At 51.9% G+C, this 27,965-nt stretch overlaps 2 protein-coding genes across 2 annotated transcripts in view; one reads left to right on the forward strand and one right to left on the reverse strand.

The window, feature by feature from the left end:
- GPC3 (glypican 3) overlaps positions 1-613 on the reverse strand; it is a 138,702-nt gene extending 138,089 nt beyond the window's left edge. The window contains exon 1 of the mRNA XM_064712586.1: positions 323-613. Within this exon, the coding sequence (XP_064568656.1) occupies positions 323-482 (160 nt within the window). The 5' untranslated portion in view covers positions 483-613. The remainder of the gene's footprint in view (positions 1-322) is intronic.
- On the forward strand, positions 527-27,041 carry LOC135447799 (basic proline-rich protein-like). The gene is made up of 3 exons (XM_064712872.1): positions 527-764; positions 24,744-26,280; positions 26,639-27,041. Exons 1-3 carry the CDS (start codon positions 527-529, stop codon positions 27,039-27,041), a joined length of 2,178 nt encoding a protein of 725 aa, XP_064568942.1.
- The last annotated feature ends 924 nt before the right edge of the window (positions 27,042-27,965 follow it).

Raw genomic sequence — 27,965 nt, forward strand, 5'->3', positions numbered from 1 at the left:
ACCCTCCTGAACAAACCAAGCGCAATAAAGACCCGCTCTCCAGCGGACTCCCATTGCCGCGACGTAATCACCGGCTCCATATGATACCCACATCGGAGACGCGCCAGCACCGAGCGGCCGCTGCCGCCGGGGGAGGGCAGCTCCCCACGGGAGAGCGGGCAGCCCGCACCCGGCTCCGCAGCGTCCCGCAGTCGCACGGCGACCCCCGCCCGCGGCCCTGGCTCCAGGCGCTGCAGCCGCCTCGCCCCGTACCCGAACGGCCCCGGTGACCCCCGGCGAGACAACGACAGCCGGCCGGACACCTCGGGGAGAGCGCTCTCACCTGGCACGGGGCTCTCGGGCACCCACTTGGCTCCGGGCTGCAGCACCTGGAAGGCGGCGCGGACCGGGCGGCAGGCGGCTTCCCCCGCCAGCTGCGCAGCCCCCGGGGCACCGAGCAGCGCGGCCGCCAGCAGCAGCAGCACTCCGCCGCTCCGCGACATCCTCCCGGGCCAGCGGGGCGCTCCTCTAGGCGCTGCCAGCGGGCATGCCCGCCGTGCCGGGACGCGCCGGGACCGGGAGCAGCGCAGCGGAGCTCGGCCCGCGCCTCGCGCGGCGCTCCCGGGGCGCCGGTCCCGGCCCCGCGCGCTGCCCCGCCCCGGCCCTGATTGGCGCCCGCCCCCCGCCCGCGGGAAACTCGCCCCGCGCGGGCACCGCCCCGGCGCTCATTGGGCCCCGCGGGGCGGCCCCGCCCACCCGGGCCACGCCCGCCCCGCGCCGCACCTGTGCGCGCCATCCCGCCCGGTACCGACACCGACACCCACACCGACCCTGATCCCGACACCTGATCCCGGCACCGATCCCAGCACCGACCCCGACCCTGGCACGGACACTGATCCCGGCACTGGCACCGGCACAGCCCCGGGCTCACACCGCTCGCAGCGCCTCTCCCGGTGCCCCCTCGCTCGCTGCCTCTGCGGTGCAGACCCTGCGTAGCCCCACGCGTGCACTGCCGTAGGAGGTGGGGTGCGCGGTGCCCGGTTTGCACGGGCTGAGTGAGTTCACGGGGCTGCACCGAGAGTGAGTAGAGCGTCTCTTGAGCCTTTGCCAGCCGGGGCTGCAAGGGAGGGCGAGGTTCCACGCACTGCACTGGACCCTTCCTGTGAGGCTGAGGGATGGAGTGGGACTCACCTGGAAACTCCACCGTGAGGGCAGAGTGGTGCTGAGTGTGGGGCTGTGAGCATCACTGAGCACCCCCGGGGTGCACTGAAATCTGGATAGCCCAGTCTCCAGAACGCCCGGGAGTGTCGCAGGTCTGGGGTGCTGTTGGGTGTGCACAGGACAAATCACCAGAGGAACTACTCTGGAAACAGCCAGCTCTACATGAGCAGGTTGTGTTCCTCCAGCACAACCATTTCTGCACCAGTTTCCAGATGCAGTCGTTGGGAATGCCTCACTCACTGTGCTGAAGTCCCCCAGGGTCTCACAGTCCTGGTCAGATCCTGTGTCCCCCAGCTGGAAGGACATTCCAGCTCCATCTCACCAGCAAAAGACCCTAAATACCAACATTGCACCCTCAGCTGGAGGGGCCCACGCTGCTCATCACTCAGCAAGCAGCTGTACAAAGTGGGAAGCAAGAAGGTGGGGTGAGGAAAGGCTCTATTTAAAACAGCAAGGGTCGTGTATGAAAAACTGCCAAAATAGTGACTGCCCAGGCAGTCTCCTCACTGCTCGCCCCCAGCCTGCACCATGCACAGAAAAACAATGACAGAGCAAGTACAAGCAGAAGAACAGAAGAAAAATCTATTTAAAATTTCCAGCGCAAATGCAGGATCAAATTATTGCTAATGGCTCACTACCAGCTCTTTTTCACTCTGAAATTTTGAACAGGGGTGAAAAATGGAAGTCCAAACTGTGTATTTGTTCTAGGAAAATGCCTGCCAGGGAGAGATTGTTAAAATATATTATGGATATGCGTCTAATAAGGTGGAATGTGCAACACGTCTCATTGGGTAATGGATTGTCGGAGCCTGTTGCTGTCCACAGACTGCACTATTTATTATCCCTTTATTGTTTCTTGTAAGCATGACTGACAAAATTCCCATTAACCGGGCAGCAAAAAGTCCTGCTTTGCAGGAATTCAGAGAAATCCAGAAATTTCATTTTGTTCAGAGGTGCAGGTGGTCCTCAATGCAAATTGTGCCTGATCTCAGCAGAGCAGAGGGCAGGCGTGGGCTCGGTGATACGGATGAGGAGCATCCTTTTTCCATTTTCATTTCTCCTGGTGCCCTCCATGGAGCACCAGCACACAGGCAGAGGCTGATGGGAGCCACATCACCCCAGAGAGCTGCCACACCTCTTCTGCACCTCCTTCATTGATTTGGTGATGGATTTGTTATGTTTATGCAACACTTTCGGGTAGAGCGCTGTGTTAGGTCAGGAATCAATTGGACTGAATTGCAGAGCACAAAGGCTGGTGTTTGAAGCACTCCTTTATATACAATATTGCAATCTATATTATGTTTATGGCCTGAATTAGAATTGTCTAAAAGGCATTCAAGCATCTCCTGTGTTCATCTTCAGACGTGCTGTGTGTATTTCATTTAGGTACAGGAGGCTTGTGCTCCTCCAGGTAAGTACACAGATACTGTCAGGCATGCCATTAGAGCAAAGAATTACACCCAGTGCCAAATAGGTGCCATTTAAGTATCTCTGCTCAGATGAGGGAGTGCTTTAGGATTTCAAACAAATTAGAAAACAACATTACTGCTCTTTACTGGATCTGGCTGCACAGTGGGATTTGACATTATCTCAACGACTCCCTGCGAAAATAAAGTGTATTTATCAACAAAGAGATGTGTCAAAAGCAAGTTAAAGCTTCCAGAAACATGTAACAAAACCAAGTGGCAACCTTTTCTTTCAGTCATTTTTCTGAGTCGTACCCAAGTCTGCTGGCAGGAAGAAAAAGAGCTCACATTTCAACTGGAAACTTTCCCTCATGGAAAACTCATTTTCCCCAGTTTTCACTCTAGCATTACTGACTTTTCTTGGGGTAATAAAGTCTGGGATGCAGCCAAATGGAAATAAGGGGTGAATCCCATCCCATCCATGGACCAAGAATATTGTCATGCTCTGTGGCACCTCCAGCCCCAAGCCCAAAGGATGCTCTCCCCCCCCAGTGTCTGCAGAAGCATTCCCAAGGTGACAATTTCAGACCCTCTGACTTCCATCAGAGCTGCAACATCAGCCCCATGAACATCTGAAGCTATTTTCCTGAGCACAGGCACATCCATATGGCCTGTCCTTTTAATGGAGAGTAGCGAATGCAGGTTTGTCCTGGAGGAGAAAGCAGAAGGCTTGCTCCAAGATCAGAGGCAAAGTCACTGGGTTAGTTGTCTGCCAGCAGATGTAGTAAGAGCCAAGTCATTGTCTCATATCCAGGATGATAATTTCCCTTGTTACAACTGCTCACACCGTAAAAAATTCACTTAATCATCTACCTGCCTCAAGCCTGTGAGTAATGAGAGGCAGGATCGTGTGTAGCTGATTTTATCAAATGCTCTTATGAAGTTCTCCACTGGGAAAACCCTGAATCAATTAAAACACCAAGGAGAGATGTAGGAGAGGCATTCATACTCCCCAGTAGATGCTCTCCAGGTTATAAACACATTTCACTTGCTCTGTGGATGGGATGGATGAGCTCCATGGGGACAAGGTCAGCTGAGCCATGCCTGTAACAGAGGAAATCACCATGGGGCAAGGGAGAAGAGAAAATCCTGGAGCACCTGCTGACACATCTGTGTGGGTTTGGCACATACCTGGCAGTCTAGATGGGCATGTTTGGCCTGGGTTTCTCCTCCCTGCTGTGCTGTCTGTGGCACAGCTGCATTGCCTGAGATCTCTTAGGTCCTGCTGGAGCCAGGAGCTGCAGGCAGTGACGTCTTCTCCCAGCCAAAATGACCCTTCCCATCTTGTTCTGCACCCTGCAGAAGCTGCACTTTCAGGTTTTCATAACCATTTGTGGAGGAGGAGAAGGGAGAAGCTCTTCACTATATAACAGTACTTGCACATAGCCTGATGGAAAAAAGAAAAGTGCATTTGCCATGGGGCACTGGGAGAGATGATGGATTGCCAGGTAGCAGACATTCCTCCCCACTTTGGCAGGATATCGTATTCTGTGTGCCATACAGGAATGCTGATAGATCCATAAAGCATTAGCCTTTTCCTCACCCTCAAAAGCAGTGGCTGATAAATCACTCGCTCTCTGGAGTTTGTTGGGAGCAGATCACACAGCAGAAGCAGTGAAGCCTTCAGAGAGATACATCACTTAAAGACACTGCAGATGCCAATAGGGCTGTACATCAAGAATGCACAGACAAATCACTTTCCCTGTCCAAAGTGAGATACTTCAGACCTAGAACTTTTTTCCAAGTATGTACTGGTTTCAGTCACACATCAGAAATATCTCCCAGAGCCTTGGAAAATCTCTGAGCTCCAGTCTTAGAGATCTCTTTTTTACAGAGGATTTGATAAGTCTTCTCTCCTGTTAAAGGCCAAAAAAATTGCAGAATATTTCATAATAATGAATAAAATCCCATCCAGATCCAAACTTTTCCAAAAAAGCTCTTAACTGCAGATGAGGCACAGGTTTTGCAGGGGCAGCTGGCTGTATATCTAACCATGCAGTCACCTGAAGAATTTTGCATCTTTTGTAAAATTAAAAGTGCACAGACACAGCTGGTGTGGCTCAAAAGCTCTTCCATACACCCTCCATCTCCAGAGAACCCAAAACAGAGCATAAAAGGATGAGACACACAGTGTGCTGCAGTTAGGGGCACACTGGGGTGGGATGCAGCCCTCAGGGAGGAAGGCTCTCATAGCACTCCTCACCAGTGCCCAAGTGAGGGGGCTGAGCACTGGCAAAGCTCCTGAGTACCCGAGGATCACTGAGAGGCAGCTCTGCAGAGGGAATCAAACAGAAGGGATGGGAGAAAACTGCTCACCATGCACTGCTGCCTCTGCTGGGAGCACAGGGCAGGCATTTCTCAAGCTGATATTTTCATTTATCATCTCCTGGTGATTAATCAACAGAGGAGACATTGCCAGGAGCCAGCCCAGAAGGGACCAGCCCAGAGCATTCACCTATGGAAATAAAGTGCTGCCAACAATGAGCAGCCCAGGGCTGCCCCACTCACACAGAGAGCTGGGATGTGCAATCACAGAGCTGGGGATCAGCTCCACACAGTGGGAGCAGCCTGGCAGCTTCAGAGCAGGCACAGGGGCACTGTGGATATCACCCCAGGGAGATGCAGCACTCCCAGTCCCCTGCAAGGCTCCACAGCCCAGCACCAGCTCTGGAGCTGCTGGAGCAGAGGTGATGGGTGCACAGAGCAGGGGCAGGGCCACTCTGCACCTCTGCAGCCCAGGCAGCCCCAAGTGAGAGCTGTGGGGCTGCAAAGCTGACAAAATCCCACTGTACAAAGAGGAGAGCACACAGCTCTGAGATGGGATTTACAGCTGAAGCAAGGGAAGTTATATTGAATATATAAATTGTTCCCACTCCAGAGGAGGCCACGACATATTCAGGTGCAGTTCCTGGAGTGCTTTTATCCTGCGCAGTGGCACCGTAGTAAAACTTGATTTATGCCTTATTAAATTATTTTAATGTTTAATATTATATGCAAAAACTCTGTGAAGAGACATAATAGAGGACTATTGCTGCTGGGCTCGTGCAGAAGCTGTCTCCAGTCGCAGGGTAATGAGGCATTCCAAAGGTATCACAAGTGTGGGACTGCTCCTCAAACACCATTTTGTGGGTAAAAGAGCAAATGGGTGACCCAGTGTCAGCTTTTATACCCAAAAATTCAATAAATTTTAGGGACAGAGAGCTCCTCTCCGTCATCCACACTGGCTCATTGCTGGAGCCAGAGGATTTGGAGCAACCCCAGCAAGCACCAAGTGCTGACAAGGGAGGAGACCCTGGAGCAAAGGAATGTGAAGAGTTTCCATGCCAGGAGGGTGGCTCTGGGGCTGGAGCAGGCTGCTGAGTGGCTCAGCCACTGTGCAGCAGGACAGGCACCACCTCTGCTGCTGACATTTCCTCCACAGCATCTTCTTCCTCCCCCTCCCTCCCTCTCAGGCTTCTTCTCTCTCATTAAGGAAAGGTCACTGCACTCCATGGCAAGGAGAAAAAATTGCAAACCAAAGGATTTTCTGTCTTTACAGCCACTTTCTCCAGGTACCCACCAGGCCCCTGGGGTTTTGTGAGCCTCATCCTGCAGAAGAGAAGTGCCTGATGTTCCCCAGGTGCACGTTCTGCTCACCGTGGGGCACAACATGTTCTGCCCCTCTGCTACAGACACCTCCTGCTCCCAGAGGCTCTCTGGGCCTACTGGGGATTCTCCTGCTCCAGTCTCCCATCACAGATGTGGTGTCTGTGCTGAGCATGGCTGTGTCCCAGAACCCTGCTCTGCCTGGGAGGTGAGGGCTCCCCAAGGCGTGCAGGGCTGTCCCTTCCCATCAGCAGCTCCCTCATCCTTTGTCCCTGCTCCAGCCCATCCCCTGGGAAACCACAGCCTTGCACTGACCCTCCCAGAGGTGATGCCAGCAGCAGCTGCCCAAAAAGTCACCCAGGTACTGCAGGATGGCTCAGGGCTCAGGGCTCAGCACACCCTGGGCTTTTCAGGATCAGCATCCTCGCCTGCCTCTGTCACGATGTTCATAGATCTCACAGAGCTGGCTATTAACATTGCATCCTTCTTGCACAAGCCAAATATTAATAAAAGAACCCAGGAAGATTTAACACTGGTGCATTTGAAGGCATTTCCCAAGGCATAACTAATTATCCTGCTGGATGCTCAGGCAGGTTTCACTGCCCTGTGGAGGAGGACAGTTCATCGACAGAAGGGAAGTTTTGTTTTAAAAGGAGCCTCACTAAACACTCACATTTGTCTCATTTCCAATCAGTTAGAATAATGAACCACCTTACACAGAGAGATTTATTTTGTTTTTAAATGCTAAATCATTCCTGCATACAATGCATAAATGTCAGGCTCTCCAACAGTTCTTGGGGGATTTGGTTTATATTATTACTATTAAATATGAAGCAGAAATTGAGAAGCAGGTCAGTGTGATGCAGAGGTATTTTCTTCTGACTCCCCCGTCCTTTAAATAAGACTGCAAGACCCACCTGAACTATGGGTGTCTCAAGTAGAAATTCTCTCCAAACACAGAAATCACTGTGTGAGCATGTCACAGGAACAGGATGAGAACAAGTTACTGTGCTCCATCCACTGCTCCATGTTCTGACTGTGTAGGGCACTTCAGAGGTTTTCCATAAACACAGGGATTTGTGCAATTAGGTCAAAACTTCTCATTAACAAAGAAGGAACAAAGCTGTTGACAAATGACCCCAGAGAGCTTGGCCAGCAATGGGAAAAGCAAATAGAAACAAGGCCAAGGTTGTTATTTTCAGTGCTTTGGGGTTGTTTAAATCAATCTCCTGGTCCTGGAGGTGCCTGGGCAGGACTTGGAGCTGACTCTGCCCAACTCAGGACCCAGAGCCACGAAACACAGGTGGGCAGAGCAGGGACCAAGGCCCTGCCTGGGGGCATCTCCAGAGGAACCCGAGTGCAAGTGGCATTTTAGGACATCATTTTAACCTCAGCCTAAGGGCAAGAATTTAAAAATAAAAGTGACCACAATGTATTATTCAATGGTCTGTTTTAGGAGAGAGTGAATAATTTAAACAATACATGCCTGAGCTGAGTGACTTTACCTCCCCTTGCCCCCCTTTCTCTGGCAGCACCTTCTCTGAAGCCAGCAGTAAATGTCCAGCTGATTTTGGCAGTGTGGAGCAAGCAGCATTCAGGCCTTCCCCATGGCCTTCAGGGATTTTTCACCATTAGTGACCTGGGAAAGTGTAAGAAGGAAGATCTTAGGGGAAAAGAGGTCTGGCTCTATTAGAAGCTGCTCTCACAAGTGAGAATTGTGTCAGTCAGCAGTATTTAGTACTCACAAAGTGAGTGTGGGTGGCTTTGGTTTCGCTTCCCCTGGAAAGCAAGACTCTGATTCAGCAGGAAAGTATATTCAGTGTAAGAGCAAAATCCTTCATTTTTGTGTGATACAATGCACTGAGCCAAAACAAGCACACCCTGTCAGCCCAAGCACCTTGAGAATGCACGAAGGGTTCACTCTGTTCTGCAGAGAGTCTGCCAGGCCAGGCATTGCCCAGGGAACAGAGACCTGTCCCCACTCACAGGACAGGAATCCTGCCACAGAGAGAGCTCCAACACCCTGCACATGAACCAGCAGCCCCCGACCCTTTGGGACCCCCAGCCACTCAATGACAACTCCAAACTGCAAACAATGCCATTAACAGCAGCCCTGCCTGCAAACCCCTGGCTGAACCCAGAAGATAAAAATCTGAGTATGAAAGGAGTCACTGATAGTCTGTGCCAGCCTCTTGAGCACCCACAGAACAGCAGACCAAGCAGAGGTGAGCTTTGAAGTGTTGGGATTTAGAGTGTGGAAGCTCCACTCAGAGGCCTCCAGACCAGCCAACCCTGGGAGCTCCTTGGCTCCCACAGCTCCCCATTTCCAATGGGGGGTGATGGTTTCACTCTGCTCTGCTGGGACAGCGAGGAGATAAATCCATGAGGAGGATCAGCAGTGACCACACTGAGGTCACCCTCACACCTTCCTGGTGACAGCCCAAAGGGACAGGGCCAGAGATGTCCCTGGGATCAGCATCAATTAAATGCCCTGGAGAAACTGTGTCCTTCAGAGTCACAGACATCTTTTATGAAAAATCCTTTCCTTAAGATTTTTCCTCCTGAGAAGCTGAGAGGCCTCAGGAACAAAATGTAAACAATTATTATCTGCTGCTGTGGAATGCAACAGGTGCATCTGTGATTGGCCCATGTTGGTTATTTCGAATTAATGGTCAATCACAGTCAGCTGGCTCAGACAGAGAGTCTGAGCCACAAACCTTTGTTATCATTCTTTCTTTTCTATTCTTAGCTAGCCTTCTGATGAAATCCTTTCTTCTATTTTTTTTAGTATAGTTTCAATAAAATATATATCATAAAATAAATCAAGCCTTCTGAAACATGGAGTCAGATCCTCATCTCTTCCCTCATCCTCGGACCCCTGTGAACACGGTCACACTTCAGCAGCTTGTGAGGATCATGAATGTGCTCAGGTTCCTGCCTTGGAACAAGGCTCTGGCAAAGCAGCTCGTTCCCACTGGCTCTGCTCAGGCTGCAACTGCAACACCAGAAATCTCCAAGGCTCCAAGATGAAGATGCCATGTTCATTTCCAAATGGATTCCCACATTTATTAGAGATTCCTGATAGAAATGTACAAGTAAGACAGATTCAATTAGTTCATCTAATGGTCTTGCATGATGAGATTGGCCTAACTATCTGAGCACAGGATTTTGCACAAATGAAAGAGCATTGCCATAAAATAGAGGATTTAATTTAGCAATTTAGAAAGAAAATTGACAATCTTTTGAGAAAACTAATAGCTTTTTACTATGTAATATAAGCTCACCTATCTAGTGTGGAAAAAACATATCAAGCATTACAGAAACAACCCTACACTAAATGTAATAATAATAAAATCTGCTCAAATTATTTCTTATTACCCTTTGTTCATTTTCAGACTATCCAGAAACAGGGACTCTCTGAGCTTCTGGCTGATAACCTCAACAATCCCTCAGAGAGCTGAAAATGGCACACACCCTGCAAGCTGCCACCCAAAAAACACAGGGACATTTAGGTTTTGTCACCTAAAGGGTGGCTCTGAAGCCCAGATCATGACTTTTGTGAGCTGCAATTTCATGGCACAGTTGGCTGAGACCAGGTGGTTTGTCTCTTTTCTGGAAATACTTGCAATCTCCTGAGGCCTTTGTTTGAGGAGACATTAACCCATAATCTATCAGATCAGAAGTACTGGGTGGATTAGCTGCCCTCCTGTCACCACAGTTTCAAAACTGCCTCCTGTTGTACCTGCCCCTCAGCCATTTGTGTTGGTCTGGAGGCATCTGGATTCAATCTGAAAATGGTACAAGAGAGAGAGACCCTGAGGGTTTCTTTTCCTTTTCCCTTTTCCTTTTCCTTTCCTTTCCTTTCCTTTCCTTTCCTTTCCTTTCCTTTCCTTTCCTTTCCTTTCCTTTCCTTTCCTTTCCTTTCCTTTCCTTTCCTTTCCTTTCCTTTCCTTTCCTTTCCTTTCCTTTCCTTTCCTTTCCTTTTCCTTTCCTTTCCTTTCCTTTCCTTTCCTTTCCTTTTCCTTTCCTTTTTCCTTTCCTTTCCTTTCCTTTCCTTTCCTTTCCTTTCCTTTCCTTTCCTTTCCTTTCCTTTCCTTTCCTTTCCTTTCCTTTCCTTTCCTTTCCTTTCCTTTCCTTTCCTTTCCATGCCAGGAGCTGAGCAGATCAGGGCCTGCCCAAAGGAATCCTCCCTCCATCCCTGCTGTCCCCCCAAATCCCTCAGTGGCATTTCCCCTAAGCCAGGCAGCGGGGCAGGATGCTCAGACAGCATTGCACAGCTGAGCAAAGCAGAGTTTGCCTCTGCTGGGGAGGTTTGGGGCACTCAGCACCAGCAGAGCACGTGGCACCTGTATCAGCTCTGTGGTGCACAGAGATATTTACCTGGCCCCTCAAATGAAGGCAAAGTGCTTCAACAGCTGCCAAGGGCACAGAAAGTGCTTCAGAGGCATAGCTAGAGATTTCTCATAAGCAGTGAGAAGTGCAAAATTAAAAGCTGTGCCAGTGTTTCTGGGCTGGATTTTGGGTTATGAATTGTTACAAGTTAATCATGTATCTGTAGTGTTTGCAGCATTCACATCCACTTTCAGCTCGTTCTTGATTGCTGCTTCTGTTTTCCAGGTTGCAACAGCAGCAGAAATCCAAAAGTTGGTCCCACAATGTGCAAAATTACTGATTTCTTCAAAGAAAACCTCCCCCTCCAGCTGCTCTGCTTCTCTAGGTTATAATGTGTGGAAAGGGAATTAATTAACCCAGGCAGCTCTCGGGTACACACGTGAACTCACCACAGCCCATGTAAAACCTGCTTGGAAATGCTGCCTGAGCAGGCAGGCTCTGAATACAGCTGCAGATGGAATCCCTGAGCATTCCAGGGGTGGCTCTGAGCAGGAATAACTTGACATTTAATTCTGGGACAATAGTGAAATGTCAACATCTGTTGTGGAAACACAGTATAATTATTAAATTGACACCACTTGCATCTTTTAATGTGATGGTGTTCAAACCACACTGGGATCCACCTGGACAAAGCCACGTTGAGCTTTTGTGGTAGAAGTTAAAGAGAGCAACTGCCCAGACTGGAGCAGAGCAGGAGCAGGCCCTGCTCTGGGCAGGTGCATTTCAGGATGGAGAGCCACCACTCCAGCCTGCCAGCTCTGAGAGTGCCACATCCTCATCTTTGGGTTGCTCCAGTCCCTAAATGCATCCCCACAACCCTAGAGAGAGTCTGTAACCACCATGGACCATCCCTTGTGACTGGCAAGAGCCTCTCTGGGGCACAGCAGAACACACCAAGGCTTGCTCAGTATTTAATTACAAATCTCAAGTGTTTTACAAAGGTTTATTCAAGAATTTCACCTTTTGCTCCCTCTGATTATGGAGCAGGCTGATGTCCAAGCCTCAGAACTGTCGTGATCTTGGTTTGATGCCTCCCACATCTCCTCACCTCACAGGGGTATGATGCTGGAGGCAGTGTGAGACCCCAGAGAAGCTGAGAGAGCAGAAAGCAGGAGCTTTCCAAGGCTCAGCACAGAATGGGGATCCCAGCAGGAGCTCTGCCATCGCAGCTTCTCTGCACCCCACAGCAGCCCCAGGCAGAAACAGCCTGGGAAAAAGGCAAATAATGGTGCATTTTGGGCAAAACACCCAAACCCTGTGCATCGCTCAGTCCCAGCAGGAGCAGAGCTGGGCAGATCACCCTGATTGCAGGATTGTGTCCAAGAGGAGCCTGTGGCTCCCTGTGCCCCCACAACCCTGAGGGCAGCAGCTCATCCGAGAGGCTCTGCAGGAATTTGTCACATCCCTTCTGCCCCTGTGGCTAAAACAGAACCCCAGGGCAAGTGAGGCACCACACACTTGGCACTGAGTCAGCTTCTGAGCTGTGGTTTAGGAACTGGCCTGAACACAGGCAAATCCCAAAGTACTCAAGGACACCAGAGCCATGGATTTTTGGATCTGAAGGGAATGGTTAAATCTGTATTTAACCATTATGGGGTGATGTTAAAGAATGGTCACTAAGGGCACTCAGCAATGGGGCAGCATGTCAGCAATCCTGGCCTCTTTGGAAAGCAATAAATACAAAAACTGGCCTTGTTTTCCCCTCCCAATGGTCACACATCTACAGATTTTTTTAAAAAAGAATGCCTAGGTCAGGTGGTTTGTCTCCTTGGACATCTTACACCACTCTGGAGCAGCCTTTTGTTTTCCCAGGGTCAGATCCAGACAAGTGCTGAGTCTCAAAATGTAATTGTGGGTGTTTTAAGGGTGAGCTGAATGCAGGAGAGCATTGCATGAGCACAGCAGATCCTGGTTCTTGGCACCAGGCTGAGCATCCTGAGCCCACAGCCAGGCTGCTGCCAGAGCCACTGAGAAAAGCCCAGAGAGGTCAGCAGTGACCCCAAGCTGGGAAAATGAAATGCAGATTTGTTCCCATACCCAAGTGGGGTAGGGGGTGGGAAATCCAGCTTGGTGCCTGTAGGTTACCACCCAAGGGAAGGGGAAAGGGGCTGTGAGCCTGTGCCAGAGGGGCTCAAACCCCTCTTTGAGCACTCCAGCTCCTCAGAAACCACAGCAGAGCTGAGCAGCAGCAAATCCAGAATGCTGAACTCTGCCAAAATAGAGGTCAGTGCTCAGATTGCAGTGCTGGAAAGGGGGCAATGGATCTGGGCTCAGCAACAGCACTTTGAGCCCTTAATGCCAACCCAAATCCTGCCCAGCTGAAGTCAGGGGGAATTTTCTCGTTGACTTTCAGCTCCTGGATTTTGCAGAGGGCTGGATTTCCCTGCAGAGCAGCTGGAAAGCTTTCCTTCACTTCTACCAACAGCACACAGCTCTGCAGAGAGATTTGCTCTGGATTTCCTTGGATTTGAGCTTGGCACCAGGTCAGAGACCCTGACACAGGGGCATAAAAGAACTGCAGGAGCTCAGCCCACAGGGCCAGTGCCAAGAAAGGGTGGAAATGTTGCTGTTATCCCACAAAGTCTGGGACCAGCACAACACCAGCTGCAAGCCAGGGGCTAACACCCACAGTCCTGGGTTTTGTTCATCCAACTAACTCATTCCTGTGCCTGCTGCTACCTGATTACATATTTAGCAGAGGAGTCTATTCACTGTGAAAATAATTTTTCAATTCAGTGCTCCATGTTTCCTGGGTGGTGGGGTGTACAGGACTTGGGGACAGAGAGAACCTTCCTCTAAAAAGTTATTTTAACCCATTCTACCATTGGCAGCCAGAAAGGGTGAGCAATTTCCCCAGCCAGCTCCATCCTGGCAGCAAACCAGCCACACCATCACACACCCCTGGGCAGGTCCTGCTCCTGCTGGGAGCACCAGGAACACTCTGGGAGGTGACTGAGATGGAGCCAAGGCTTTATCTCATCAGCTGATAACACCCACGGGGCACTGACTTTTCTTCCCCCCTCATTATAAACAGATTAACAAAACTCATGGAGGGGATGGTTCTCCAAATTCAGTCCTTAAACTCCACCATGACCTGCTTGCTGTTTACTCCTGTAAATCCACAAGAGAGTGATGGCAGAGGAGAACCAAAGATAAATAACATTTCTGTCCCCACTGGGGCTGAGGGGCCACATCCAGGAGGCAGCAATTGCCCACCTGGCCCTCTCCCTCCCTTGTTGTTGTTTTGATGCTTTTGAACTGCTGTTGGATGCTGCTTTGAACTTCAACTCATCACACCACAGTGAGAAAAAAACAACAGAAAAAAACACCTCTTCCCACCCTGGAAAAAGCCCAACAGTTCAGCACCAATTATTTATGGAATAAATATTAACAAATTATTTATCTAGATGGGAAAAAAACCCAATTTTAAAAAATGCAGAAAGAGAGAATAAATTTGTCAGTGGTCAGGGCAAGGGCCCAGCACCTGCTCTGGCAGCCCCAAGGCCAGGATTTGCTTGCCTTGCCTCAGCAGTGACAGTGCCATGGGTGGGTGAGGATGAGGCAGAGCAGGACTGCCACAAGTGCAGGTTGTGTTTTCCTGCCCTTCCTACCCCCGGGACACGTCTGTGGCACAGGACACATCTCTCCCACAGAGCTGCAGCAGCTCCATCAGATTGAAGACACTAATAAAAACCTTAAATGGATCCAAGGTGTCCTCCCAAATGCTTCACACAGGAGGACAGGAAAAATGATTTGAGAGAGCAAGCAAAGCAGAAGCGTTTCTAGGAGGAGTTGACTGGAACAATCTACATTGATTTAAATCCACTGGTGCCTGCAGCTCTGAGGGCAGGCAGGGCTTGGGCAGAAATCAGGTTTTGAGCAGCAGGAGGGCACAAATTCACTCACAGGGCTCCAAACACCAGCATTGGACACTTCCCTCAGCAGCCACCTCTGGGGTTTGGGGGTTTGCTGCTTTCTTTGCTCCTCTGTGGGGTTTTGGTTTCTGCGTTTCCCAAGTGAAGCTTTGACAAACCTGGAGAGAGCAGCAGAGCAGGGCAGAGCCACACTGAGAGGGTTTCCCAGCACAGCTCCCACCCACATCATTCCCAAGGTAACTGAGAGGGACTCAGGGTTTGTTGCAGTCACTGGGATGTGTCTGACTCACAGAGATTGATAACATCCAGTGGGATTTTACTTTTGCTTTTTCCCAGCATCAATCACATCCCTTCACTGAGGGACTTGGGCTTCCTGCCCATCCCAGGCTGTTGTGTCCCCTCCGGTGTCACCTCCAGTGTCGTGGTGACAGCAGCTCTGCCAGCAGGACTGGGAGCACCAGGATTCCCTCAGACACACAAACTGCAGCTGGTGCTGCCAGTGGGGGCACAGCATTTTGTCCGTGCAGCTGGAGAAGGACTGTTCCTTTGGAGAGGAACATCCTTGGAGCCACCTCAGGGCTGCCCCTGTGCCACTGTCACCCCTGTGCTCCTGCCCAGGGCACAAAGCCTTCAGCATCCTCCTCTGACACCCCAAGTGTCCTTGCCTTGCCTTAAACTCCACAGGTCATAAACCCACACTGACAAATTTTATTATTTGCCACACTGACAAATCCACATTGCTTTGTTCTTCAAGTCATACCTTCCCACTGGGCTGCTCCATGTCCATTAAAAATATATATATAAAAATCAAGGAGAGGCATAAACTCAAGTCAGAGGCAGCATTAACAGCTACCTAACAAACTCCAGTTAACTCTGAACACTTTTTAAACCTCTTGAAGCTGTGTTAACTTGCACAGCAGCCAGCAGGCAGAAGCAGTGAAGCCAGGGGGGACCATGGTGGTAAATCCCCAGGGAGCTGATGCTGAGAGCATCCCTGCCCTCGGGGGGATGTGGGTACCAGGGCAGGGAAACGCCACAAACCTGCAGCTGCAGGAGCAGCAGCAGGACGGGAAAAGACATTTATTATGCAGAGCTAATAATGCCATTAGAGTAAATGGAGTTTGCCCAGAGGAATAACAAAGCAGTGAGATGGCTCCAGGACGATTCTCCTGGGTGAGGGGGATGATGGAGCTCGGCTGGACTCTGCACATCCAGGCCCTGGGCTCCTCATTCACCTCATCACATCCCCCTTGGCTTTTGGGGGGCAAAACCTGGAGGGGCTGCAGCACTCAGCCCTCCCGAGCCCGGAGCTGGAGCATTTATCCACCGAGCTGAAGATTTCTTTCTTTAGAAACAGCCTGCCCTCATGTGGTGAATGAAAAACCAGGAGGCTGAAGATTTCGGACTAAAGCTGTCCAGCAATGTGTCAGGGCAGGGGCCAGGAGCCAGGCAGGGAGAAAATCCCTCCCAGCTAAGTCACACACAGCTTTTCCTCAGCCCTTTTTGTGCCCACTCCGCTTCCCATTCCACTTCTGCTGGATCGGTGACTCCCAGCACAGCCCCAGGGCTGCAGCACCCACTGCCCTGCCTGAGCTGGTCCCACAGAGGGGCAAACCCTCCATGGGGCCACAGTGAGCAGCTGAAATGAGGAGAAGCCCCATTTTCTCTCAGTTTGGGCAGAACAGTGAGCAGATTTTCTCAAACAGCTCCAGTGACACTTTCCATGAGGGTGCAGCTCAGAAAAGCAATTGCACTCAGTTCACATCAGGTGGTTTCTGGGCAGCCTCTTGGGGCAGGCACAGCTTATCATGACAGGGAATAAAAGCTTTACCCAGAATCAACATTAACCAGAATAAATAAAACCAAGCTGACTAAGAGCTGAGAAAGCTGCATTTTCCCCACCCAATCAACATTTTTTTTTTAACATTAAAGCACAGATGTCCCAAACCAGCCCTGATGCAAGACCAGGCGCACCAAGAAGCAGCTGGGACAGTAACTCGGGGGTGATGCTGGGGGCCAAGAGTGCCCAGCAGCCAGCCCCAGTGAGAGCTCTGCTATGGGGCTGCAGCTCATGGCTCACACAGGACATGCAAACAGGACACAGGAACTGCTGCTTGGGGCTTGCAGGATCCCAAAACCAGCAAGAAAACAAGAGAATGGACCTGCAAACCACCCTGAGAGCCAGCACATCCACAGTGCAGCCCCAGCCTCTGATGGGACACAGGCACAGCTGAGCTCATTCTCACTGCCAGTGGCTTCTGAACAGCCTGGGAAAAGCAGAACAGAATCCCACAGCGGGAAGGAAGTGGAAGCAAAGCAAATCCTGCCCAACACAGATGCAGTTTCTAAGCCCAGGATCAGGAGAGTCCCTGAGGTCTTGTGCCACCACTCCAGGACATGCTGGGGGACAGTGGGTGCTCAGCTGAGCACCACAGGCTGATGTGGATCCACAGGGAAGGCATCTTCCCACTTCTCCCAAACTTCATTTAATGCTCCTGCTTGCAAAACTCCTTGAGTGCAGTCCAAGCACCAAGGACCTGTCCTGTTCCCATCTCACCAGTGCAGCTTCAAGGCCTCCCTGAAGGCACTGACTTATGACAGCCAACAGAAAATAAGGAGAAATGCAAGGAAAGGATCAGCCTGGATGGTGGCCATGGATTTTTACAGCCTAGACAAGCAGCAGCTGCAGCTTCACCTCCCCATGCACACTTTCCATGAGTCTCTCACAGCAGCAGGTCCGACAGGCACTGCTTTGAGGCACCTCGGGCACAGCAGCTGCACAAGGGGCTCTGAACCCACAGGGCAGGGCACCCACACAGATCCACATCCCAGGGGTTCTGAGAGCTGCTAATCCCAGTGCTCTGCCAGCAGGCTCCCAGCAGCTGGAGCGCCAGCACTGCAACACAGACTGCCCAAGGAGCCACGAAAGGCAGCAGTGCAGCCCTGCCCGCAGCAGCACAGGCTCTAATTCCATTTTATCTGCTTGTCAGCACCTCCTAAAACAAGCCAGGCCCATGTTTTAGTTGGAGAGTGAGGCGTAACTGGGTAAAAGAGATTTTTGGTACATAAAAATAATTCTGAGCGGGTCTGTTTACGACAGGGCTGCCTTGGGAATGGCCTGTGAGCAGAGCCAAGGCAAGGCAGCAATCAGGGTTAACACCAGGGTATTTTGCTGTATTTACTGCACTAATAGAATTGCACAGGAAGGAGCAATGAATGACAAGCAATGCTCCCTCCATCCCCACTGCTCACACGTGGGATTGGTGGTGGAAGAGCCACACTCTGCTGATGCAGCCCTAATTCTGTTAGTTTTAAATTCTTCTTCAAAGCTAACCACTGCTTTTACTACAGATGAAACACTTACCATGAAGCCTCCCCACAACAGAGGGTGAGCAGCCATCTCATTGTTCTTTCTTATCTCATGATAAAGAGAACTAAAACATTTTTAGCCAGTCAAGCTCTGTCATATGCTACTCTTGGGTTGAAGGATAAGGCTTAACATTTTTTGGCTATAGGGTCGATTTATAAGGTTTTCATCACCATCACCATTTTGTTTCAGCAGAAATTGGTCTTTTGAGGAAAGAAGTATTTGGAGGTTTGCATAAACTCAGAATGAAAGCAAAGACTAAATTATTTTCCCATCTTTTTACATCCTTTTTACTCCGTATCAATGCAAATGCGCATTTTTCACCAGTGAAACCAGTACACTTCTGTTGGTACAAAGGACTCTTTTTAGTAAGGAAATAAGAGGAAAATTAAAAAGTGAGAAGCCCTGTGAGAGGCCAGTGCTGCAGCGTCTGAGGGCAGAGCAGTGTCTGGAGTAGATGGGCAGGGCAGGGCAAAGCTCCCACGTCCTGGGATGGTCCTTCCCCATCAGTCCCCAATTCCTCCCACATCCCAGCTGGAAAGCTGCACACTCAGCTGCAGGCAGCACCAGTTTGCAGCTGAAGGTCCATCAACCCCTCCAGCAGCCATCCTCAGCACAGGGATCCAGGCTGGGATCTCCAAGCCACCTGCAGGGATTTCAGCACCCCTCTCTGAGCACTGAAAATGAACACAAGTGGATGTTCTGGGAGCCAGAGCTACTTCAAAACTGCTGCTTATTAAAGCACCAACAGGCACCTGCAGCTTTGCTGGGTATGGGGAGGGACAAGGGAATGCACACAGAGGAGTGGTCTGGCCTTGGAGGAAGGCTGTGGGTTCAGGGCAGGAAGATCTCAATTTTCTTTTCATTGCTGCAATGACTCTCTGAGCAGGCAGGCAGGCTGACAAAGAGTGGCCTTTGAAGTCCCCAGAGATTTGTTCTTTGAAGCTCTCAATCTGTCCTGCCAGCCATTTGCTGTTGTTGCAGGGTTCCTACCCAGGAAACAACCTGGGCGCTTCCTCCAGCAGAGAACAGCACAAGGATGGTACTTAGCACCAAAGAAACCATTTCCTTAAAAAAAAAAAAAGAAAAAAACCAAAGCAAAACAAATTTTTTTTTTAAATATCACTTCAGCTCTGTATCACCAGAATAACAAAATGGTCATTTCCAATTTCCTCTTCTGTATCATTTTATATACATATATATATATATATGAGTAAAAAAGCATTGATGGTTTCCCCTTTGATTCAGTAGAGCAATTCTCTACATTTTATAAAATCCTTTGGCAAATGAAACTTAACCTTTACAGAGCAACACTTTGAGTGGGAAAGGTAATTAACCACAGAACTTGTGACTTATGACCTAGCTGCAGCAGCCAGCACACAAACTGCAGAGGTACAGCAACTCAAGGGTAGGTGTAAAAAGCGAAAACGAATGAGGAATGTTATTGTGGTGCATTATCACAGGGATTGGATACAAAAGGCAGGTGCAGCACACAATCACTTCCTCAGCCAGCAGGTCCTGGTCAAGAGCTGGTTTGGATCTGGACAACGCTTGGTCCAGTGACCAATATCAGCAAATTAGAAATACTTACTCCTCTCTATCAGCTATGATTTAAACCTAATTAACATGTGGGAAAAAATTGAAAATACTCAGATTTTTTGGACATGACTGTGATTACTTCGAAAAAAAAGTAACTTGGGAGCAACCAAAGATGATGGACAGTGAGTACACAGACCATGTGAAAAACTCACCAGTTAGAAATGCTTACCTGGCTGTACTGCACTGATTTAGATATGAATATGCTATTTAAAAACCACTCTGAAGACCATCAACAGCAGAAGATACTTTTTTAAAAACAAGATAATTCAGAAGTATTAAGAATTATCTTAACAAGCTCCCCTTAAGAGAAAAACAAAGCACCCACTGGGTGCTCGGCAGGGTAACCACTGATTACAGCTGGGAATAACCACACACAGATTAAACAACAAAGTGTTGTGTGACAAGAAGGAGACTGAAATAATATGAAATATTCCCACTCTACAAAAATAGCCCAGGCACTGTGATGTTAGAAGCCCTCTGCAGTTTCCAGAACAAGAGTTGTCTCTTTCCAACATCAGCCCTCACGTCCCAGTGTGCTTGTACCTATTTATATACTTGCAGTGAAAAATCACCAGTGCTGACTCCCTTCTGACATCCCAGGAACAGCCCCAGCCCTCAGCATCAGTGTCCAACAACTTCTCATGGGTTAAACTCCTTGTTTAAGAAGAAGAACAGCCATCCCTGCCCTGGCACAGCAGCACTGCACACACAGCCAGGGGGATTCCATCCTGTTCCTCCTCTGCTGGAGCACTGCAGCCCCCAGGGCTTCCCATGGGAGAAGGGGCTGCACAGAGCATCCCAAAGCAGATGGGAGAACCCCTGGCTTCAGCTTTCCCAAAGGCAGGGTCAGGGCAAGCCAAAAAGTACACCAGAAAAGCCCAAGATCCTGTGGATTCCCTCCTGGCAGGGAGCTGGAGGTAAAACTCCACAGCTCCAAAAACAGAGTGGATACCCCAATGCAGAGCTCTGCACATCCCTCAGAGTTAAGACATCCAAAACACCCAAACCCACCATTCTCAGGCCGCTTTGCTGTGGAGTAGAGCTTGTTTGTGGGGTTTTTCTGAGTTTTTCTGCCCTTCTGGGGCTCCACTGATCACACAGAGCACCCAAACCCTCAAAACCAAGGACATCTCCTGAAAAAGCTCCCAAAGCAATGCTCTGGGCTTATGACAAGGCAATTCTGCTCAGTGTTGCTAGTATAAAAACAGGTTATTTGTTGCTTCAAAACAGCAGCTTCGGCATTTTTAAACCTTTGGAAACCTCAGTCTTGACTCTGGGGCAGTGTAAAACAGGCTGTGGGCTGGGCACAGCTGTGAGCAAGGCTGGGAGACCTCAGAAAGGCGCTCGCCAATGTGTGAAATCCAAGTTTATCCTCAGGTAAGAGTTCATCCTCAGCAAGAGGAAAGGACAAAGGAGCTCACAGATAACACAGCTGCCTCCTAGGGATTGCAGTGATGAGTTAGTTCAGAACCACTCCGCTATCACATGGAGCCTCTTTTCACACCATTTCACTCCTCATCAGCCTTAGAGATTTGCTCAGGTGCTAATAAGGAGCATTTTTGACTTCCAAATCCTGCAATTCCAATACCCTGTGGGTTAATCCCTCCCCACCATTCTGCCCTCAGCCCTGGAGAGGCTCCACCTGCCCTGCTGTGCTCTCAAGGACCAAAGCCTGACAATAAAATCAACTTACTACCAAGCATAAGCACACAGAGGGCACAAGTTTGCAGAAGCTGCTCCCAGGGAGCAGATCTCACTTCCCCCAGTGCCTGAGCTGGTTTACAACTGCAGGAACGCTCAGCTGCCTTCCATATTTCAGCATTTTGAGCAGAGTCAGTGAAATCCACGCAAAGCACCCAAAGTGCACAGCAGGCTTGTCACCCAGAACAGATTGTGGAGACGCTCACCAGCACAGCACCACACCTACGCTGCTGCTGGAGCTCTCGCTCACAGGGACACACAGCAACCCCTTCCTCAGCAGCTCCAGCACCACCCTGCTCCCTGCTGAAGCCTTGGGGGATCTGCCCACAGCTCAGCCTGCCCGGGGGGGCTTCAGGTGCCCTCTCAGGCTCTGGCACACACACAGTGCTCAAAGCCTGACCAGGGACACAGCCTGGGATGGCCACACCAGCCCCTCACACTGCACACTGGCTGTGCTGAGTGCTGGTGGCACAGAATTCCCTCCAGCACCCATCCCACCCACACAAGCCTGCATCACCCCAAAACCACCAGTGAGACCCCATAAAGAGCTGGGTGCAGCTCGGTTTTAACAATACAAAGCCAGGCTTGGGGCATCTCCCCAGAGTGAACCAACACCACAGCAAACTCGAGCTTCATTCCCAGCAGACACATCCCAGTGCCTTCCACCCAGCTGGGCTATGGTACACTGCAGTAAATCACAATTATCATACATTCCAACCCATTGTTCCTCACTGTCACTACGTGGTGCAGCCAGAAAGGCTCTGTATTCGGGGAACATCTTTTCCTCCTGTTTGCACAGGGATTTGAAGCCCAGATTACAGCTTTCCAGGCACAAGGAAGATTACAACTCAGGCTCAGATTAAATTCTGGGGTAGAAAATCATCCAGAGCCACCAACTCCAGGGACACCCTCAATAAGAGTTTCAACCAATAAAGTATTGCTGTGCTTGGCATTTTTCCTTCCCTGCTGTTCCCAGCCAGCCCCAGACCACATCTGGGCATGGGACACTGGGGACACACAGTGCTATCAGCCCAGCTGGCCACAGTAAGCCAGACCAGCCATAAGATTCTTTTGGATCTCACAGTATTTTAGCTGGGGGAAAAAGAGTGTTGAAAACTTGCTGGTGCTGCCCACCCACTTCACAGACCACATCTGCTGGTGCCAAGGCAACTGCAGCAGCCCCACGCTGCAGTGCTAGGACACATCCACAAGTTTGGCTACACAATGCACATATAATCATAGCTTTATGGGGGCAGGCTAGAAAAAACACCCAGAAATTCAAGAATACAACCAACCCCCTCAAGAGGTTGCCCATAGTAAACAAGCCACTCAAAAAAGGCCGAAGTCAGCCCAACATTTAGAACAGGACAGCAATGCAGGAGCAGTCTCAACACCACCATGTCCATCAACCCTTGCACACCCTCAGTTCTGCACCCTCCCTTTCCAAAGTACCCAGGTCCCACCACTCCATCAGCAGAGATTCTCAGCTCTTATAATCAGCTTCCACAGCAGCTTCAGCTCCAGCTCCACAGTTCTGCCAGTCACAAACCACAGGGTCCCCACTCCCAGGGCAGCAATTCCAGATAGGATGCAGCTCCACTCCCAACTTCAAGGCTGAGAGAGTCAAAGAGCTAATAAAAAAATGAGCATGACCATGGCTTAAGGGTGAGCACAGAGTGGACATCCTTCTGGCCTGGAGAGCAACATCCCCTTCCTAGCAAAGATTCTCCCTGAATTAGCAAGATGCACCTTCTTTAAAATCAAAGTGTAAGAGGTTGTGGGAGGCTGTAACCCACAGTCAGCAAAAAAACTCCTTTAATTCTTACTTGTCCACTGCAACCACACTTAATGAAATCCATTAAACACGAGTTTTATTTTTAAATCTTTTTATTGGTAAGTCCACGACAGTCACTGACACATTACAGGAACAAACCCCCAAAATGTGCTTGCCTGGACCATCACAAGTGTTCAATGGGGTTTCCTTCCCAGGTTGTGTTCTGCGCTTTTTTGGTCTTTTTAAGTGCTGGACAAACCTTAGTGTGGAAGTTCTCTTTCCTGGTGTCCCTTGAAGCTGTGGAGCCAGCAGCAGGGACAGTCCTGTGAGCAGGAGCAGTGACACACGGCACGCTGTCAGCGATGAAGGTCTTGCGGTTTACAGATGGATACCGTGCAATTTTTCTCCTACTAAACTAATCAAAATTGCATCGTGATCCACCCGACAACAGCAAAACAAAGAGCCTGATCAACCTGGCAAACCTGGGGCAGCTCAGCCTGATGACAAGTCCTTCTTTCCTCCACAGGCCGGGACAAGTGCAATACTCTACACACAGCTACAAGTAATGCAACAAATCCCCACCCATGGAGAAATCAGTGCAAGGCATCTTCACATCTTCCATTTGAAATTTTAAAAAAAGGAGGGGCAGGGAGGCGAGGGCAGAAGTCAAATATAAAAGCTTGAAAACCTATTATTCACCACAGATTCACCACCACCACAGTCAGTTTTGCATGGATTTGCACAGCAATTTTAGTAAGCTGGGATGCAAACCTGCAAAACTGACTGTAATCAGCACCATCTTCTCCAGCAACTGGCACTGGCTAGGATGCACTTTATCTAGCAGTACTGTAAGTGCCCACATTACAGTAGGTCCAATTCCAAGCTACCTGCACTATGAGCACTTTGATACTGCTAGGACAAAACTACTTCCCGAGCAATTGCCTTCAATGGAAAAAAAAAACAAAAACCTTTAACCAAGAACAGTAATTGCTGAGCCAAAGGCAGATGGATGCAGTTTCTCTGGATGTGCAGGCAGCAGCTTGTGCCAGAAGGAGCATTTAGGGCAGTAGATTCTACGCTACATCACTAACTGCACTAGATGCACCTTAACACAAGGACCATTTGCAGCATGGCTCTAACACAGCACAACAATCCTGGTTCCATCTGTGCCCTGCCACCATCACGGAATGGCCACAGTGATGCCAGAAGTGCTTAAACTGCAGTAGATCCTAAACTCTACCTGCACTGTAAGCACTTTTGCACAACTCGAGGCCTGTCACCAGACACAAACTCTTCAATTTCAAGGTCTTGTTTCAGCACAGCTAAAGCATCACAGCAGCATCTTGACTGAAGCACAATACCTGCCAAGAGAGAAGACCAATATTAATGTTGCATAACACAGATATGGATTTGCTTCTCAATTTAGAAGAGATTTTTCTTATTAAAGCATAGAGAAGAAATAGGTTCAAGAGTTTTCAGAAGGCAGTTTAACTGAGGGCACACAACATGAGGAAAGGTTTGCATCTTGTTTTGCCATGAATTAAGGTAAAAATGGCTTCTTCCAGATTTTAGTGGCAGTTAAAATGCAAAGTATCAAAACATCCTAGTTTCCTGCTCTCATGTGTTACTGCAGCACGAGAGACATTTTAGTTGACCTTTCTCCTGGAGCTTTACCGAGGGTCTTGCATCACCAATCACCAAACATTTCCCCCCCAGTAATGCAGGATAAGTTCTGACACATGATCCGCACCTCCGCATCGGATAATGGAGTATCTGTCCCGCAGATGATGCGAGAGCTGCGGTGCGGCACAAAAGCGAGGGACCCACGGCACAGGAGAGGAGAAGGGAAATTTCTCTAATAACAAATTTCCATTTCCCTCCGAAGCCGCGCTGTCAGGACCCGGCCTTACAAACCTGCGGGGGTGGGAAGGCTCCGGCCGGGGATGCCCCGGGGCAGCGGGGCCGCCCCCCGAGGGGCTCTCCCCGAAGCGGAGCCGCTCCGGGTGCCGGGGGCCGTGCCCGGGAGAGCCCCCAGCCCCGCGGGGCTTTATCTGCCCCGGGGCGCCGTTATCTCCCAGCACGGACCATCTGCTCGGGGGGGCGGGCACCGGCACTGCTCGGCCCTGCTCGCCACGTGCACGGCGTCCCCCACGCCCGCTGCCACCGGAGCATCCCCGGGGGTGCCGCTCGGCGCTGGCACCGCACTTGCAGAGGGGAGCGGCGGCCCCGTCCCGGGAGGGGTCCCGGGGCGCCCCGCCACGTGCTGCCCGCCCCGTCCGGGGCCGCGCGCGGCGGCGCGGCGGAACAAAGCACGGTGGGAAATGCAGTCCTCCATTCAAAGCCCCAAAAACGCGCCAAGCCGCCCGCCCGCCCCCCCTTCGTGCCCGCCGCCACCGCCAGGGACCCCAGCCCGCCCCGCGGCCCCGGGACACCGGGGAGCCGCGAGCGCAGCGCCGAGTTGCACCGAGGGCGGCTCCGCACGGCCGCGGGCGGCCCCTTTGTCCCGGCCCGACGGGGCAGCGCGGCCGCCTCCCGCCGCCGTGCCCGCGCCCGCTCCGGCTCCCCACGGCCCCCGCCCCGCCCGGTGCCGCCGTCCCGGCCCCCGCCCGGTCCTGCCTGCACGGGGCCGCAGCGGGAGCGCGCGCGGGGATCTCGCGGAGCCCCGACGGCAGCAGCGGCGGCTCCGCCGAGCGCGTGGTGCGGCTCGCGCCCGACCGCCCCCTCCGCCCGCGCGCGCGCGCCGCCGGCCCGCCCCCCTCCGCACTACAACCCCCAGCGCGCCCCGCGCTCGCCACGCATGCGCACCGCCGATCCACCCCCCCCGCCGCCGCCATGTGCTCGCCGCGCGCGCGCCCCCTCCCCCCCGCCCCACGCGCACCGGCCACGCGGGGGCGGCGCGAGACACCCTCACCCCCCCCCCCAACACACACACCCCTCACGGCCCGGGGGAACACCCGGGGACCCCCAAAAAACAGCCCCGAGCCCCCCAGCCCCGGACCCACCGCCCCGCACCGCCCCGAGTTTCGGCCTCTCCCGCCGCCGCCTCCCCGGTCCATTGTTGGTGCCGCGGGAGCCGGCAGCCGTGGACAGGGCGGGCGCGGGGGGCCCCGCGGTGCGGAGGAGCCGCGGGCCCGCGCGGGGCGCGGGGCGAGCCCAGCGCACTCCTACAGGTGGGTGGCGGCCGCCCGCGCCCCGCACAGCGCTGCCGCCCCCGCGCTCCCCGCACCGAGCCCCGGCTCGGGGTTGCCCGTCCCAGTGCGCGTCCCCCAGCCCCGGGCAGCCCGCGCCGGCCGACACTGATTGCGGAGGGGCTCGGCAAGGGTGCGGGGCAGAGAGAGAAAGAGAGAGGGAAAAAAAGAGAAAAACGATAAAATAAATAAAATAATAGAAGAGGCGCAAAGCGGGGAGTGCCCTTGGGCTCGCGCCGGTTTTGGGAAGGCGAAACAAAAAAAGGAGCGCGAAGGAGAGAGCAGGGAAAGGGGAAGATAAACACGGTACCTTAGAGCCGAGCTGAGCCCTGGAATAAAAAGGGTTTTACGAAAGTGGCGCGAAGACAATATCATGTGATCGGGCCAGGGCGGCTCCTCCCGCCCGGCCAGCCAAAAACGGGGAGAGGGATCGGGGGGAAGCGAGCACATCCGCTCCCCGCGCCATTAGCATAATTAATTGTGTCCTGCAGCTGCGGCCGCCGCTGCCCGGCCAATGGCAGCCACCGCCCCCGGCCGCCCCTTCCTCCCGCGGGGGGACGGCGATGGAGGAGACCCCGGGCAGGGCCGGCACGGGGCGGGCCGGCCGGGGGGTTCGGCGGGGATGGGAGTGAGGGATCGAGAATGAGGGATTTTGAGATCTTGGGGTGTGGGGGCTGCGCCCGTCCCTCGTGGAACCAGAGCCACCGCAGCCGCCACGGCCACGCGTGGCCGCAGTCGCTCAGGGCCACCAGCGCAGCGACGGGAGGAAACCTGGGCCGTTTTGGGGTGAAAAGCCCTGAAATGACGTGGCGGGTCCTGTCCCGGCTGAGCTGGGCTCTCACGGTGCTGCTGGCGGCTCTCGCCGTCCAGCCGCCATGGCCTCCCAGCACCTGAGCAGCCCAGAGGTGCATCCCGAAGGGTCCTGCGGCACCTGGAGCACCCTGAGGGGTCTCCCCGCTCCCGGGCTGCTTGGGGACCCCAGCGCGGGGTGTTTGTCCTGCCCTGGCGGGCGGCCCTCGCAGGAATGCTAAAAATGTGCTAATTGTGCCCAGCCAGCGGCCACGGTTCCTCAGGGATTAGGAGTAATCATCTTTTTAAAAAGAATAAATTACCTAAAATCGATTGATAACGAATTGTGTTGCCCCACTTCCCCGGGCAGCTCTGCTTGGTTCGGCCAAAGAGCCCCAAAAGTGCCTCAGCTCACCCCGATCATCGGGATCTGAAGTCAGAACAAAATGTCCCCATGGAAACCAGGCAGTATCTATCGGGACTGCGTTCGCACACAACGAGAAAAGGGCTTTTGTGTCGTCGTCGTCCCCCGCCGTATTTATTAGTGTTTAATTTCTTTATTCGGGCTCCGCGGCCCCGTTCCCGCAGGTCGGAGGGCGAGGCCGGCGAGGTGCAGCGCGTGTGAGGCCTCAGACAAAGCGGCCGAGCCCGGGCGCGGCCGGGGCCGGGGTAGGACGGGCGGGCTCCGCGCAGGCACTGCCGGCCACGGGCTCCTGCTGCTTTTCTTCCAGAAACTGCAATTTGTTTCTAAATCATCAGGGGAAATCCTCAGCCGGGTTGCTCTCTGCAAACTTTGGTGTTGTAGTGCCCGGGATTGATACGGAATTCACTGGTTGGGAGCTGCAGGGAGATCACGTGTAATGGAGGACGCAGTCAAATTCGAAATTTGAATTTTCTGCGGATTAGGCAAAGTGCCTTTCTGAGGTCCCGACCCACAAGTGCTAAAAGAGAGCAAAATGCTCAACACTGAAGTCAGCAATTTAGCATGAGTGTGTGAATTTGTTATCAACACCCCTGCAGAAACAGAAT

This window comes from Zonotrichia leucophrys, chromosome 4A (assembly GCF_028769735.1).
Source record: "Zonotrichia leucophrys gambelii isolate GWCS_2022_RI chromosome 4A, RI_Zleu_2.0, whole genome shotgun sequence".
In the NCBI taxonomy this organism is placed as follows: Eukaryota; Metazoa; Chordata; class Aves; order Passeriformes; family Passerellidae; genus Zonotrichia; species Zonotrichia leucophrys.

Coding starts and splice junctions, on each gene's coding strand:
- LOC135447799 (XM_064712872.1), top strand. CDS start 527: ATGCCCGCCGTGCCGGGACGCGCCGGGACCGGGAGCAGCGCAGCGGAG. Junction 765..24,743: donor GCCCGCCCCGCGCCGCACCT/GTGCGCGCCATC, acceptor TCTGTCCCGCAG/ATGATGCGAGAGCTGCGGTG. Junction 26,281..26,638: donor TGCGGAGGGGCTCGGCAAGG/GTGCGGGGCAGA, acceptor TGTGTCCTGCAG/CTGCGGCCGCCGCTGCCCGG.